The sequence below is a fragment of the Poecile atricapillus genome, chromosome 29 (genome assembly GCF_030490865.1).
Source record: "Poecile atricapillus isolate bPoeAtr1 chromosome 29, bPoeAtr1.hap1, whole genome shotgun sequence".
Taxonomy (NCBI): domain Eukaryota; kingdom Metazoa; phylum Chordata; class Aves; order Passeriformes; family Paridae; genus Poecile; species Poecile atricapillus.
The window spans coordinates 5,289,838-5,303,772 of record NC_081277.1 but is presented as its reverse complement, the minus strand read 5'-3'; the positions used below and the strand labels follow the sequence as shown (position 1 = coordinate 5,303,772).

The 13,935-nt window shown below is 63.3% G+C and overlaps 3 protein-coding genes across 11 annotated transcripts in view; all 3 read right to left on the bottom strand.

Moving 5' to 3' along the window:
* Window positions 1–182: 182 nt before the first annotated feature.
* Window positions 183–2,285, bottom strand: PPIA (peptidylprolyl isomerase A). The gene is made up of 5 exons (XM_058859550.1): window positions 2,152–2,285; window positions 1,134–1,164; window positions 939–1,027; window positions 589–761; window positions 183–484 (listed from the first exon to the last, which is right to left on the bottom strand). The coding sequence occupies exons 1-5, from the start codon at window positions 2,218–2,220 to the stop codon at window positions 349–351; spliced, it is 498 nt and encodes a 165-aa protein (XP_058715533.1). The 5' UTR covers window positions 2,221–2,285; the 3' UTR covers window positions 183–348.
* A 239-nt stretch (window positions 2,286–2,524) lies between these two features.
* Window positions 2,525–10,192, bottom strand: ZMIZ2 (zinc finger MIZ-type containing 2). Of its 5 annotated transcripts, none has more exons than XM_058859529.1 (18): window positions 9,479–9,569; window positions 8,668–8,789; window positions 8,337–8,451; window positions 8,046–8,248; window positions 7,768–7,960; window positions 7,431–7,685; window positions 7,181–7,354; window positions 7,024–7,089; window positions 6,778–6,949; window positions 6,020–6,164; window positions 5,351–5,561; window positions 5,170–5,275; window positions 4,851–5,008; window positions 4,698–4,765; window positions 4,448–4,516; window positions 3,835–4,336; window positions 3,500–3,712; window positions 2,525–3,386 (listed from the first exon to the last, which is right to left on the bottom strand). In XM_058859529.1, exons 2-18 carry the CDS (start codon window positions 8,715–8,717, stop codon window positions 3,279–3,281), a joined length of 2,808 nt encoding a protein of 935 aa, XP_058715512.1. In that variant the 5' UTR covers window positions 8,718–8,789; window positions 9,479–9,569; the 3' UTR covers window positions 2,525–3,278. The 5 variants fall into 5 exon arrangements, with proteins under 5 accessions (XP_058715512.1, XP_058715511.1, XP_058715513.1 ...); XM_058859531.1 differs by lacking the exon at window positions 9,479–9,569 and having other exon boundaries at window positions 2,528–3,386; window positions 3,835–4,010; window positions 4,092–4,336; window positions 8,668–9,403; XM_058859528.1 differs by lacking the exon at window positions 9,479–9,569 and having other exon boundaries at window positions 8,668–9,405.
* A 51-nt stretch (window positions 10,193–10,243) lies between these two features.
* OGDH (oxoglutarate dehydrogenase) overlaps window positions 10,244–13,935 on the bottom strand; it is a 28,154-nt gene continuing 24,462 nt past the window's right edge. For 4 of the 5 annotated variants that reach the window (XM_058859524.1, XM_058859521.1, XM_058859523.1 and 1 more), the window contains 9 exons: window positions 13,312–13,462; window positions 13,090–13,217; window positions 12,826–13,004; window positions 12,606–12,677; window positions 12,026–12,148; window positions 11,395–11,467; window positions 10,799–10,962; window positions 10,542–10,696; window positions 10,244–10,458 (listed from right to left, as the gene is read on the bottom strand). In XM_058859524.1, the coding sequence (XP_058715507.1) occupies window positions 10,338–10,458; window positions 10,542–10,696; window positions 10,799–10,962; window positions 11,395–11,467; window positions 12,026–12,148; window positions 12,606–12,677; window positions 12,826–13,004; window positions 13,090–13,217; window positions 13,312–13,462 (1,166 nt within the window). In that variant the 3' untranslated portion in view covers window positions 10,244–10,337. Of the gene's footprint in view, window positions 10,459–10,537; window positions 10,697–10,798; window positions 10,963–11,394; window positions 11,468–12,025; window positions 12,149–12,605; window positions 12,678–12,825; window positions 13,005–13,089; window positions 13,218–13,311; window positions 13,463–13,935 lie in introns of those variants that run through there. The other variant, XM_058859525.1, reaches the window with a different exon arrangement.

The following is a 13,935-nucleotide window of genomic DNA, read 5'->3' as shown; positions in this document are numbered from 1 at the left end:
CATGGATCAGTTCAGTGCCCAGACCAGTCTAATCTCTTCACTCTGGATCATACTGGGGGCCTGGTGTAACCACCCCACAGGCAGGGGTCCTCCTGCCCCCTCAACACCTCCTTTTTCTTCCCCCACCAGTGCCAAACCCCGCCCTCCTCAGCTGGGGGACAGAAGGGGACTGCTATGGTGTATGTAGTTTAACTCGTTTTATTTAGACTCAAAGGTAACTGCAGCCCAGTGGGACCGTGACCCAGTAGAAACGCAGCAGTACATCAGGTCTGGGGTGGGAGCGGGTGAGCTGCAGTAGGGTGTGGTGCCCAGGCTGCCCAAGGAATGGTCAGTTGGTGAGAGAAGGGTTTACGAGAGCTGCCCGCAGTCAGTGATGGTGATCTTCTTGCTCGTTTTGCCATCTTTGGAGCCGCAGCGCTCCATGGCCTCCACCACGTTCATCCCCTCCTTGACACGGCCAAAGACGACATGCTTGCCATCCAACCTGCCAGAGAAGCACCAGTCACAGCTGGTCCCCGATGTCCCCCAACAGAGGACATCTCCCAGAAGCAGATCCCCAAGCTTCTCCTCCCATAGCCCACAACTCACCACTCGGTCTTGGCAGTGCAGATAAAGAACTGGGAGCCATTCGTGTTGGGGCCGGCATTTGCCATTGACAGGATACCAGGGCCCGTGTGCTTCAGGATGAAGTTCTCATCCGGGAACTTCTCCCCATAGATGGATTTTCCTCCAGTGCCATTGTGGCGCGTGAAGTCACCACCCTGTGAAAAGGCAGCGTTTCAGGTCAAGGGTGCAGAGGAACACTCTGGAACTGGGTGCGGGCAAGAGGCAGAACCAACCTCCCACCCTAAATCTGCCAGCATCCAACTCCAAAACCCACCTGAGTGCCACATCGTCTCACCCACCCACCTACCCCCTGCAGCAGGAGCACCACGCACCTGGCACATGAACCCAGGAATGATTCTGTGGAAGCAGGACCCCTTGTAGCCAAATCCCTTCTCACCAGTGCTCAGAGCACGGAAGTTTTCTAAAAAGGAAATGAAACCCCACCATGAACGACTTTATTTGTCTTGTGCTCAGGACAGTACTGGGGCTTGGTGCAATTGCAGTGGAGTGAAAGTTGCTTTACCAACCTGCTGTTTTCGGGACCTTGTCTGCAAAGAGCTGTGAAGACAGGAAAAGCATTTGTCAGATCTGGGCTAGTGATTGGCTATTGCCCTCCACTCCCCGAAGCCACCTCCAAACCACGGGAATTCCCCCAGACACTGCTCAGAGCCCAGGGACCCCCTTCGCGTGGCTGTTTCTCAGCCATGCCAGCAGCTCTACATCCCTCCCTGCCTCACACCGTTATCTGCACGGTCTGAACTAACAGCTGCGGCATCGCGCGTCTCACCAGAGGGGCAGAGAAGGGTTCGTTCCGCTGGCCTGGATTAAATTAAACATTAATGTGCCTGAAGCCTTCCTGGGCGGGGCGCGCACGCCGCCTCCCAGCGCTTCAGAAGGATCTTGGGCTGGATGCGCCACCCGTGCGGGAGCGCGGCCCCGAATCTGCAGCAGCTGCAGCGCCCGGAGCAGGCCCAGCCTGCTAGGGATGCTTGTCGCCCCGGGCGGGGCGACAAATGCTTTGCCCTCCAGCGACAATCCCTTGGCGATCGGGTTGCCGGCACTCTCCGCCGGTATCCCCAGACTCGGGCAGCATTGACCGGGAGCTCGACACGGTTCATCCCGATGCTCCGGGGACCCTGCGATAAAATGGCGGCGAAGCAGCCACGGCCGCGACCCGCAGTGGGGGGGAGCTGCCGCGCCCCCTCCGGCCCCGGGGCGGAGTGGAGGCGCGGCGGGAACACGGTGGTAGCGAGGCCAGCGCTAACGGGGAACCAGCGGTACCGGATCAGGTACCCCTGGTTTTGGTACTCCCGTGGACGACGGCACACCCTGGGCTGGCATCGCGCCGCCGCTCCTCGAGGCCCCCGAGCGCGACGCTGCGGGGCCCTTTGTTCACCCCACCGGGCCAGGGGCGCCGCAGCCCCACCAACACGCCCCCGCCGCGCACGCGCGGCGGCTGCTGCTGGCCCCCCACCGGCCCCGCGCGCCCGGCAAGGAAATGGCAACGACGCCCCCCGCCCCTCCCCAGTGGCCTCCCGCGCCCACCTCGAAGGTGACGCGACCCAGGGGCTCGCCATTGGCGGCGATGTCGAAGAAGACGACGGGGTTGGCCATGGCGAGACACGAGCAGGGCAGCAGACACTCGTCCGTGCGGCGGGCGCGGCGCAGCAGAAGGAGCGCAGCCCCCTGCCGCCCCTTATATAGGGCCGAGGAGGGCCCGCCTCCCCCCTAGTGCCAGCCAACGGCCGCTGGCGGAGTGGCGGAGTGGCAGGGCAGGCGATCAATCGGAGGTGCCGCGTTTGAAAGAGGGGGAAGGGAAAAAAAGCGCGGGCGGGGCGGGGGCCGCGCTCCGGCACTGGGCAGGGCGCGGCGCGCATGCGCCGTGCGGAGAGCAAGGAGCGGCGGGATGGGGCGAGGGCGGGGGGGAGCGGAACCGCCGTAGGAGAGGCGGGTGCGGCGGTGGGCCGCCGTGCGGGACTTTTCCGGGGGGACGGCGGGGATGCGGCCGAATCAAGGCATGCGGGGCTTGGAGCTGCCCGAGCTGCGGCCCAGCCCTGGCAGCCTACCGCCCGACGTGGGGAGACACCCGACTCTCCTCCTCCGCCGTCGAGACTGCAGCACCGCCCGGCCGGGCCCGGTTAATGATTGACGCCACACGTCCGATGATAGGGCAGGATTCCCTCGCTACTCGGCTGAGCCCGGAGAGAGCGCTGGATCCCCCCGCCAACCGAGGATCCCCCCTGCTTGCCCGGAGAGGGGTCGCGGGCCCAGCCCCACAGCGGGATGACAAAAGATGGAGGGGTACACACATGACCCTGCAGAAGGATCCTTTAATAGCCATCGGGGACATACAGGGCAACGCTGCGCGGGGGTACTGGGAGCTGAGCTCCGCACCCCACGCCAGACCCGTGCGGTATAAGGGGCAGCAGCATTTGCACATTGACAGGGGGGCACGGGCAGCCCCGCAGTGATGCACTTGCCTTTAAATATGGGGAGTCTCAGGGGAGCAGTAGTGTTTCTACACTATGTACAGCCTTGTGCTTCTGGGGGGGCTCAGCCCCTCTGTCCCATCGCAGCCCTTTGAGAAAGCCCCCGCTGTGGAGGGTCCCAGCTCTGCAGCGGGCAGGGGCACACAGTGCTGCCCCCCAGCCCCAGGAGGGAGCGAGGATGGCTCAGTTATTCTCGAAGAGAGAGAGGAGGTCATCATTGCTGCTGCTGGGGAGGTCAGGGGGCCCCAGGTAGGAGAGCAGCTCGTCAGGATTCGTCAGCTCAGGCAGGAGCTGGGGGTGACAGCGTGTGATGATCGGCTCCCTGCAGCTTCTGCCCAGCCCCCTGCAGCAGCTGGGGTCCCGAGCCAGCAGCAGGACCCTTGTCCACCCCCCTGAGTACTCACGTCGAGGGTAGGCTCTGAGCCATCACCTGCCATGGCCATACTGGGTGTGGGGGGGAAGATGAGGTCAGCAGAGTGGGCCGGGGGTCCCAGGGGTTGCCGTGCCACTGCGCTCCGGGAGTGCAACGTGGAGGCCGGCTGGCCGCCCGAGGGAGTGTTGTGCAGCCCTGTCTGCACTGCGGGGTGAGATGGCTCCATTCGTCCTGGTGGGGGAAGCTGGGGAGTGGGGGGAAAGAGCATAGCCATGAGACCCCCTCCCTCCCCTGGGACCCCCCGGTCTCCCCACCGTGAGACATGGGGACTTGGGAGGAGTCCCCGCCACCCACAGCCCAGCTGACCTGTGCAGGCAGAGGGGGCACAGGAGGCTTCTCAGTGGCCAGAAGGCCACCTGGAATGTTGGGCTGGTAGGAGATGGAGGGGGGGCCTGGTGTGAAGTCACTCAGCGTTGAGGTGCCAGGGACGCCAGGAGCCGTGAAAGGCTCAGGGAAGCCCCCAGGACCCAGAAAGCTGGAACCTGTGACGGGAAACGGGGAAAATTGGGGCACACACACGGAGGGATGGTGTTCGGTCCTGTCCCCCATGGGTCCCCCCGTACCCGGGGTGCCATAGTCGGTGGCAGCCCCCGCTGGAGGTTGTGACAATGCCGGGAAGGGCACGGAGCCAGGCCCCAGGGCCGCGATCATCTCCATGATGTTGGGCAGCACCATGTGCGCAGGACTGAGTGTCCGGCACCGCTTCAGTGCTGGCCCCTCCGGTTCCTCCTTGATGTGGACATCAGGTTTGACAGGGACGGGTTTCCAGCTGCAGGTCGGGTCGATGGTGATCTCCTCATACTCCGAACTGGGGGCAGCAGGAGGGCAGGGGAGGTGAGGTTGGGGACACGGGCTGCACCCTCGGGGGTGGCACAGGACCAGGCAAGGATGGACAAACAGCCAAAAAGAAGGCACTTACTTCTGGATGTAGATCAGGATGCCCAGCATGTATTGGTCAACCTCCAGCCCCTCCAGCAGGGCTGTCTTACTGCAGGCAGAGTGAGGGCAGGGTGAGATAAGGGAACCCCTACCAGACAAGAACCTCCCCCTAAGGCAAGAACTACTCCTCTCCCAGGAAAGGAAATACATCCCCCACAGGCAGTGAAACACACACCCTTGTCCCGCAGGCAGGCACACCAGGGCACGGCCCCATTGTGGCCCCAACTCACTTGCAGACAGGACACCGCCATGTCCCCCTCTCACAGTTGAGCTGCAGGTATGACTCCAGGTCGAAGCACTGTCGGGGAGAGCAGCATCTGAGATGGAGGGGGCAGGATATTGTGTGGGGGATACCCCCAACACCCTGTCATCACCACCCCTACCTGTATGTGCCGGCAGTCATGACCCCTAGCTGGAAGCTGGATCCTCCGGAAGGTGATAGGGCACTTGAGGGACACCTTGATGGCCGTCTGCTCCACGCCGTCCTCACCATTCGGCCCTGGTGTCCCCGGGATGGTCCCACTGCTGAAATTGCGCTTGACTGGGCAGGTGGGGGCGAGGTGCACCAAGGGTCAGAACCAGGACATGGGGATGGGGGTGGCACTGCGGTGGCACCTGGCCAATAGTGCACCATCACCCCCATCCTGCTGTGGCCTTCCTGCCACAGTGCATCCTCCTGACCCCCAGGACCCAGGTGCTCACTTTTGGTGATGCAGTGCTCAGCGGGGAGCAGGCGCTTTTTGATAAGCCCCTGCAGCACCGAGCGCACCGAGGGCCGATGCACCAGCTGCAGGACGAACAGGTGGGACTGTGGAGAGATGGGAGGCTGAGCTGTGGCCCCAGCCATCACCCTCCCTCTCCTGGTACCCTCCTGGTGACTCACACAGCAGCAGGCGGTGACAGTGATCTGGATAGTGTTTCTGCCGGGCTGGCAGACGTGCTTCAGGTAGAGCGGCTTGTGGGAGGTCTTGTTGTCACCACGCTCAATAGTGAGTGGCGTGGCATTGACGCTCACCTGCACGGAGGCCGGCCAGTTGGTGTTCATCTGCCGGTCCTCATGGTGGTAGCACTTGAACTGCAGCTCCAGGTCAGGCCTGGGGGCAGGCAGGGTGTGGGCAGGGGATGTGTCTGCACGCGAGCCACCGCAAAGCATGTCACCGCACCATGCTGCTCCAAGCCACACAGAACCGTGCAGTGCTAAGCCATTCCGTGTTACGCTGTGTCATATGGCACTGTGACAAATCCCAACAGCACCACAGCATAGCACCGTTCCAGGCCACGCCACATCCCACCGTGCTGTGCCACAACATGCCGAACACCGTGACACCGTGCTGAACCACGGCAAGTACATCTGCGCCAAGCCACACTTTGCGCCATGATGCAGGACAGCACCGTGCCAAGCCATACCACACCACACACCCCTGTGCCACACGGCACCATGCGGTGCCCAGCTGTGCTGCTCAGCACAGCCGCGCACCACACCACACGGTGCCATACAGCACCCCTCGAGCAGCACTGTGTGACACTACAAAAGGTGCCCCAGGGCCCCCACCTCATCATGAGGGTCTTGTAGACAGAGTCACGGAGCTGAAAGACGTGGTTGCTGACAGCCAAGTTGTGCTGCAGGCGGAAGGGCTCCAACACCACGCCGTCCCGCACCGGGAAGGTCAATCGCAACTCCTCGCCGGGGGCCGGCCCTGCGGGATGCCGCCATGAAGGAAACCGACACTTTTCCCCGGCCCCCAGCCACACCCTGGCCGTGCCCCAACTACGCCGCGCCCACTGCACAAGAATCCACCTTTGCAGGAAGCCCAACCTCCACCACGCGGCCCTGCCCACCCCGGAAACCACAGGCCCAGGCAGGAAGCTCCTCCCACCCAAAGTGGCCCCACCCCCGGGGCCACCCCACTCCCACCCCATAGAGGAATCTCATCCCACCGAAGATTCCTCCCGTTCGCTCCAGGAAACCACATCCTATAAAAGATCCTCCCAATCCGGATGGTCCCACCTTAAAAACAGAAGCCCCCCACCAAACCAGCACTCCTGATAAAGCCACGTCCCCTGAGGCCATACTCTTTTAACAAGCCCCTCCCACTACCCTCTCCCACCCTCAAAGGCAGCCCACCCCCGCCTCAATCAGCCCCCAAACCCTGTCAGTAATCACGCCCCCTTCCCTGAAGCCCCTCCCACCCTCCATTTAAAGGGACAAAGGCCACAGAGCTGCCAGAAGTGAGGCCCACACCATGCTGCTTGAGGCATGGAGGTCATCTCTGTGAAGTACCCCCCTTCACCGGCACCAGGGACACCTACCCGAAGAGGATGGGTGCAGGGGGGCAACGCTGGGCTTCATGTCTGCCAAGAAGGGTGACTTGACATCCTGACCGGGGGATGCATAGGTGGGGATGCCACTGCCTGGCGTCATGGGCGGTGTGGGGTTCCCGGCCAGCGGCGAGCTGGGGTACCCCGGCAGCGACCGGCCCGGCTGTTGAGGCAGCACGTGCCCTCAGCATCCAGCCAGGCCAGCACAGCCCCCACCCCACCTGCTGCCAGACTCACCCCATTGATGGCTGCTTGGCTGTAGGTGCTGAAACTGGCGCTCTGCCCGTTGAACTGGTCAGCTGGCTATGGGAGGAGGAGGGTCTCCAGGGGCTGGCACCGGGGGATGGCGGACACCCGGACCTCCACCCCTTGCCCACCGTTCCCCCTGTGGTACCTTGTAATAGGGTCCACCACTGCCTGAAGCGGAGAGGTACTGGCCCATGCTCTGCTGCAGCCTGTGGCCAGGGTATGAGGGGGACGGAGCGGAGGACTGGGGGGCGCTGGGGGCATACTGGGCACCAGCTGCAGCGTACTGCCCGCCCTGGAGGTACTGCTGTGCTGGGTACCCCTGTGGGGCCAGGGAGTCAGCACCAGTGGGAAACGGGGTCACCATATGCTATAACCTTCACCAATGCAGCACTCACCTCATTGGAGTATGCCCGCTTGAGGCCCTGGCGGGGCAGCTGCTGGCTCTGGGGAGAGCCAGGGTAGGTGTGCTGAGGCACTCGCTGCCCACCATAAAGCGGGCCAGTGCCGGGTGCCCGCACTGGGCTCATGCTCACAGGGGAGACACCAGAGGGGGCAACAACACCTGCCATGCCAGCCGGGCTCATGCTGTTGGGGCCACGAGGCCCGGCATGAGGCAGGAACGGGCTGCTGAAAGACTGCCCTGTGCCCATCTGCAGCAATGAAGAGAGAGAGGTCATGGCAGGGCAGGAGGGGCTGTCAGATCCCCCGTTCTTGCCTCAGTCAGACTCTTACCGCACCGTACTGGCTCAGCTCCTGGCTCTGTTTCTCCTGCAGCGCTGCCACTGTGGCTGTGGCCGTGGCCGTGGCTGTGGCAGCAGCTGCGGCCACAGCAGCAGCAGCTGCAGCCTGGGTGAAATCAGCAGTGGCCCGGCTGGCGTGCGAGGGGAGCCCCATCCCTCCGGGGCCACTCGGGCCACCATTGTAGCTGGAGAACAGAGAAGCAGGAAGGGGCATGCAGTGGCCCTGCAGCAGGGCACATACCAGGCCACAAAGCACAGGTCTGGCCTTACCTGGCAGCGAAGCCTGGCCCACTGGGGTAGGTATTGCGGCCATAGACACTTGGCTGCACATACCCCTTCCCTGGTGCCCCCTCAGCAAAGGGCTGCTGTGGCAGGAACGGTGGTGAGCTCACGCCCGAGCCGGTGCTTGCCATGCCAGGCAGCAACGGGGTGCTGGAGCTGCTCCCCCCAGGGCCCATGGGGCTGCCAAAAACCTGGAGGGTGCAGTGGGAGGCAGTGGGTCAGGCAGGGGCAGTGGCATCCAGGTGCAGGGCGTCCCTGGGGCAGGGGTGTTGCTGGTACCTGGTTCTGGGAGGGGTTGCTGACACCCCAGACAGTGGTTACCACGGAGAGGGATCCCGGCGGCTGATTGGTGTTTGGTTGCCAAGGAACAGCCTCGTATGCAAATGAACCATCACTAGAAAGAAAAACAAATTAATGAAGATGAAGGACAGAGGGATGGAGGGACAGAGGGGACTGGGGGATGGAGGGAGTGAGGAAATGGAGAGATGAAGAATGGAAAGGATGGAGGAACAGTCACGAGGATGGATGCATGGATGCATGGATGAAAGAATGCAGGGATGGAGGGTAATGGATGCTTGGGTGGATGGAGGGACGCTGCCCCGGCGCCCACCCGTGGGGCGCAGGCGGCAGCGAGGGTTTCATGGGGTTCATGGAGCTCATCAGCGGGTGTGGGCTGGGTCTTCCGAGGCCGCGGCGGGCACTGCGGGACGGCGGCACCGTCTGTCACTGGGGCTGCGGGAAGCAGTGGAGCGGCGGGTGAGGGGCGGCCGCCCCCGGAGAGGCCGGGGGAGGGGGGGAAACAGCCCGTAGGCTTCGCGACCCCCCAGCCTCCGCGGGAGGCGTCCGGCCCGCGGCTGGCACGGGGCGCCGGCCGGCACGCGCCGCCCCCGCTCCGGGCCGCTCCCCCGCGCCGGCCACCGCGGCGTCAGACCTTCCCGGGGCGGCGGGCGCCGGGGGCTTCCCCCGCGCCTGCCGGCGGGGGGAACCACGGGGACTTCCCGGGGAAGGGATGCGGCCCCCCACCCGGCATTGCACCTCGCTGCTAGGGGTATTTCCAGCCGAGCCCGGCAGCGGGGGCCCTCGGGGTCACCGGCGCTTTCGGTTCCTCCCGGCGCCGCGGGAGGGCGGCGAAGACGGGGTCGCCGCGAGGAAAGACACGGAGAAGGGAACACCCGCGGCGGGCCTGTCCCGGCTCCCGGGAGCAGCCACCGGCCCCCGGCGCTCCTCGCCGGCGGTGACAGCCCCCTCCGCTCCTTCCCGAGCGGCACCGCAAGGACAGGCCCCGGGGCCGGGCCCCCCCCCCCATTGCCATGGCAACCGCCCCCACCACCCCCAGCACAGCGGGGGAAGCCCGCGGGGGCACCGCCAGCCCCACCCGTCTTTTTCCCCCCCGTCCCCCAGCCCGGCGCTCCCGCTCTCACCGCGGCGGCGGCCCAAGATGGCCCTGGCGGCGCGGGGCGCGCGCGGCTGCGCCGAGGCTGCGCGGGATCTTCAGCCGCGCGCGGCCGCTGCTCCGCGGGGGGCGGGGCCGGGGGCGGGGCCAGGCCGCCACCGCGCACAATGGGACCGCGCTCTCATCAGTATGCAGGCCCCGCCCTCTCCCCGTCAGGCGCGGGTAGCCGAGCGCCGAAGAGGGGTCCGGGCTGCGGGCGGGGAGCGCGGGTGAGGGGAACAGAGGAGTGCGCGCCCCCGCGCGCGGGGCGCCAAGAGCAACATCCGTGTGGCGGCACGACGGGCGCTGCGGGACCGCGAGACGCGTGTGCGCCTGGGAACGGGTTGCGCGCGGGAACGCGGACCCGCGCGCGCCGCACGGACAGTATGCGGTGACACCGTGTGCGCCCCAGTGTGTGAAAGCACAACTACGGCTATGCGAGGAGGTGTGGTAGGCGTACCACCCGCCCTCCCTCCTGCAGCTGAAAAACCTGCGTCGCACCGAAAAGCCCGGTGGGCTCTGGGAACACCAACAGGGAGTCCCAGCTGGGGTTGCCCCGTCGCCCCACCCACCAAGGACCTCCCATGGGAGCACGCGGTGGGCGCTGGAGATGCCAACAACGAGCCCATCCGGGAGATCGCCTCCTTCGACCCCCACTCAGGATCTCCAATGAAAGGAATCACTGCCCAGCTCTCAGGGTGGCTGCACCAGTACCACCCTGGCATGAGGCAGACAAGGACTCCAGGCACCAGTGTGGGGTTGACAAGATCTGTAGTTGAGGGGGGAGGCGAGCGAAGGACAGAGAGATGGACAGACAGATGGAGGAGCATGCTGCGCCATGCCGGCGCTCAGGCCAGGTCCTTGAAGGCATCGAGGTTGAAGGCCGTGTCGAGGAGCCGCTGCAGCTCTGTCAGATGAGTTTTCTTATTGCCTGTGGCAGGGGCAGCTGCTGGCTCCCGCCCTGCATACCTGCCAGGGAGAAAGTGGGCCATGAGAAGGGTCTGTGCAGACCAATTCTCTCCCAGCCTCACAGCCACCCCCTGCATTCTTACCAGACGGGCTTTGCGCGGTTGATGGTGGTGCGAAGCCGGGGTTTGACATAGTCATAGTAGCCCTGGTTCTTGTGCTCCTCCTGGCACCACACCAGCTCAGCAGCTGGGTATTTCTGAGCTTCCCGCTGGAGGAGGTCAAAGGGGAACGGGGAGAGCTGCGGGGGACACAGAATGGTGTCACAGGGGACACAGGGCAGTGCCTCAGGGGCTGCAGAACTCCCAGCCCACAGGCATGGCAGTGGCAGAACCCTTCTCACCTGTTCCACCCTGGTGATGGCCACATCAGCCTCCATCTGCCGAGCCTTGCGCTCACGGGTCAGGTCATAGTACACCTTGCCGGTGCAGAACAGCACCCGCTTCACCTGCTCCGGGTTCTGGGCCGCAGGGCCACTCTCAGGGATGACACGGAGGAAGTGGGTGCCTGCCAAAGAAGAGAACAGCACCCTGAGCCACAGCAGTTCACAACACTGTGCCAACAGCCACTGCACCCACATCCCATGCCAGCCCCTTCTGGGACCCTGAGAGGCAGAGCCAGGACTCTCAGGCAGTCAGTTGACCCAGGTACAGGCACAACTCCCACCACAAACCATCACGTGCCACCTGGGACTCCCAGATCCCAGCGGCAAGTGGCTGCTGCTGAAGAAAGGACCACTGAACTAAGTCTCCCAAGGGTGCCTCAGGCCTAATGAGGGGGGGCTCCCATGTGCCAAGGAGAAGGCCCCGGCCTCACTTGACCACTCTCCAGCCCGGGGAGGCTGCTGCCAGGCAGACTTTACCCAAGGCCACGGGCTCCTGACCTTCACCCTGCGGAGTGGTGCGGGGAGAACAAGTAGTGGCTCTGTGGTACTTGTACCTGGCAGCATGTCGTCAAAGCTGGAGCGGGCTTCAGGGTGGCGCAGCAGTGACTTTGGAGTGAAGATTATCAGCTGGAATGGGGGATAAGAGACGGAGCAAGGTGGTCAGCCCTGCCAGAAACACCTCCCCTGCAAGCCAGTGCTCAAGCAGCCACCTGCCTGCCCTCCCCTGCCCATCCTGTTTGAGCAAGGGAGCAGCTACCAGAGATTTGCTTCGCATTCAGCTGCAGTGCTCTGCCAGATTGGGCACCCATTCCCGACAGCAGCAACCATCCCATGGTTGGCATGTACCCTGGGGAAGAGGCAGAGGGCTACCAGGGACCTGCCTGTCCTGTGGCTGGAGCTGACTAGAAGTAGCTGAATGAGATTATGTAGCGGTGTCTGTTGGCTCCAACAGCCCTGACCTCCCCATGGAGTTTGGGAAGCCACAGCCCCTGCAGCCCACAAGAGCCATCAGCTGCGCATCAAGCGCCAAGCCAGTCCTGAGCACCATGAGGTCCCTGGCCAGGCAGAGGCCAATTGCTCATGTCTGAGGTGCAGGAAGAAGTTGCTCCCCGCCCTATCCCAGTCCAGCAGGGACACGGCACCCTGCCTGGGCACCAAGCTGGGCATGGAGCTTCTGGCACTGACCGGTTTGCGGAAGGGCAGGAGGATCTGGCGCCGGAGGACATGGAAGAAGTTGGCTGGAGTGGAGCAGTTCACGACGATCCAGTTACACTCGTAGAGCTGACGCACATCAAAGTCATCCAGCTTCTGCCTCGGCCAGCACAGGTGAGGGGATTTCAGGAAACACAAGGTACCTCTTGGCTTTGTGGCTCCAGCAGCAGGGAGAAGAGTGGTCCCCAGCCCTCTCTCCCTCCCCTCACTCTCCAGGGCACACAGAGACCTACAGAGGCCTGTGAGAGACTCCAGGGCTGTGTCCTCCACCTTGGTCTGGCCAATGGGGGTGGCTAGCAACCCCTTCTCATGCCACTTTCAGGGCCACCTCTGCCTCAGACTATGCCACAGGCCCAGGTTCCACGGAGGTGCAGCCTGAGCACTAGGTTCAGGCCCTTTCCCCAAACCCTCCAGGCAGCGTAAGACCAAGGCATCCGATGTCTCCTGCCACTGGCTCCCACTGTGCTAAGCCCACATGGACACTGCTGCCCTCCACCCAACCCAATCCCAGGAGGGCCAGGCTGAGCACCACACCATGGGGGCCACCACTCACAGGGAAGACATCAGGATCATCGTTGCACATCTGCAGGAATCGCTCCGGGCGGGCAGAGGAGTGCTCAGGACCCTACGGGGACCAAGAAGGGGAATGGGCACTCTGGGCCAAGGCAAGAGTGAGAACCCAACATCAGGCACTGCCACATCACGGGCAGTGCTCTGTCCGTGCCACTGCTGTCCAGGGTTCTGCCTCCAGGGTGAGCCAGGGGAGCCCTTACCATGCCCTCCATGCCATGGGGAAGCAGCAGGACAATGCCGTTCTGCCTGACCCACTTGGCCTGCCCAGGACAGATGAACTGGTCGATGATGCATTGAGCAGTGTTGTGGAAATCCCCAAACTGGGCTTCCCAAAGCACCAGGGCATTGGGACTGGCCATGGCAAAGCCCAGCTCGAATCCTGAGGAATAGAACAGTGAGAGGGCTGCACTACCCTTCCAGAGCAGCCTCACCATGGGCAGTGAGCACAGACCCTACTCACTCACCCAAGACACCGTACTCTGACAAGGAGCTGTTGCAGACAGTGTACGGAGCCTGGTTGGGCCAGAGGTGGTTCATGGGGATACACGTCCTCTTGTCCACATTCTGATCGTGCAGGACATGGTGGCGATGGCTGGAAAGGGAGAAGAGTAACTTCATCATCAGCCTTTGGATCCCTTCTAGAAAGGCTGGAATTGCCTTTAAAGCGTCCAAAAGCAGGGCTTTACCTAAATGTCCCCCTCTCAACATCCTGGCCACTCAGGCGGATGTGGATGCCCTCTTTGAGCAGGGAGCCAAAAGCCATGTACTCTGCCAGAGCCCAGTCGACCGTCCGGTTCTTCACCATCTCCCCACGGGTTTTCAGAATACGGCTCAAACCTGCCGGGACAGGAGCCGGTTCATAGCCAGCATGGGACAGAGCTCCAGTGACACCAGGTTTGTTCCACAACCAGCCCACGGACTGACAGACTGCAAGTGCTGTGGGCAGAGGAATGGATTCATCTCTTCCGGAGGGATGAACCATGGATGAGGAATCGGGACTGCAGGGAAGGATCAGCTCCAAAGAAGAGCAATTCCTCGGTTCACTTTCCTTACTCACAGCTCCCTCGTGAACAAGTTCTCAGAGTGAGAAGGAACCTTAAAGATCATCCAGCTCAACCCCTGCCACAGGTGTTTCTTGCACTAGAAAGAACGCCTTCCAGTAGACTAAGTTGTTCCAAGCCCTGTCCAACCTGGCCTTGAACACTTCCAGGGCAGCCATAACTTCTCCGGGAAACCTGTGCCAGGGCCTCACCACCCTCCTAAGGAAGAATTCCTTCCCAATATCCCATCTAACAATGCCCTCTGGCAGT

What these genes read in the sequence shown, in the direction of transcription:
- PPIA (XM_058859550.1), bottom strand. Translation starts at nt 2,220, where the DNA reads ATGGCCAACCCCGTCGTCTTCTTCGACATCGCCGCCAATGGCGAGCCC. An exon ending in TGGGTCGCGTCACCTTCGAG is followed by an intron (nt 1,165 to 2,151) that starts GTGGGCGCGGGA and finishes CTGTCTTCACAG; the next exon opens with CTCTTTGCAGACAAGGTCCC. An exon ending in CAAGGTCCCGAAAACAGCAG is followed by an intron (nt 1,028 to 1,133) that starts GTTGGTAAAGCA and finishes TTTCCTTTTTAG; the next exon opens with AAAACTTCCGTGCTCTGAGC.
- ZMIZ2 (XM_058859529.1), bottom strand. Translation starts at nt 8,717, where the DNA reads ATGAGCTCCATGAACCCCATGAAACCCTCGCTGCCGCCTGCGCCCCAC. An exon ending in CCTGCACCCATCCTCTTCGG is followed by an intron (nt 6,165 to 6,777) that starts GTAGGTGTCCCT and finishes GGCATCCCGCAG; the next exon opens with GGCCGGCCCCCGGCGAGGAG. An exon ending in ATCCTGATCTACATCCAGAA is followed by an intron (nt 4,337 to 4,447) that starts GTAAGTGCCTTC and finishes TGCTGCCCCCAG; the next exon opens with TTCGGAGTATGAGGAGATCA.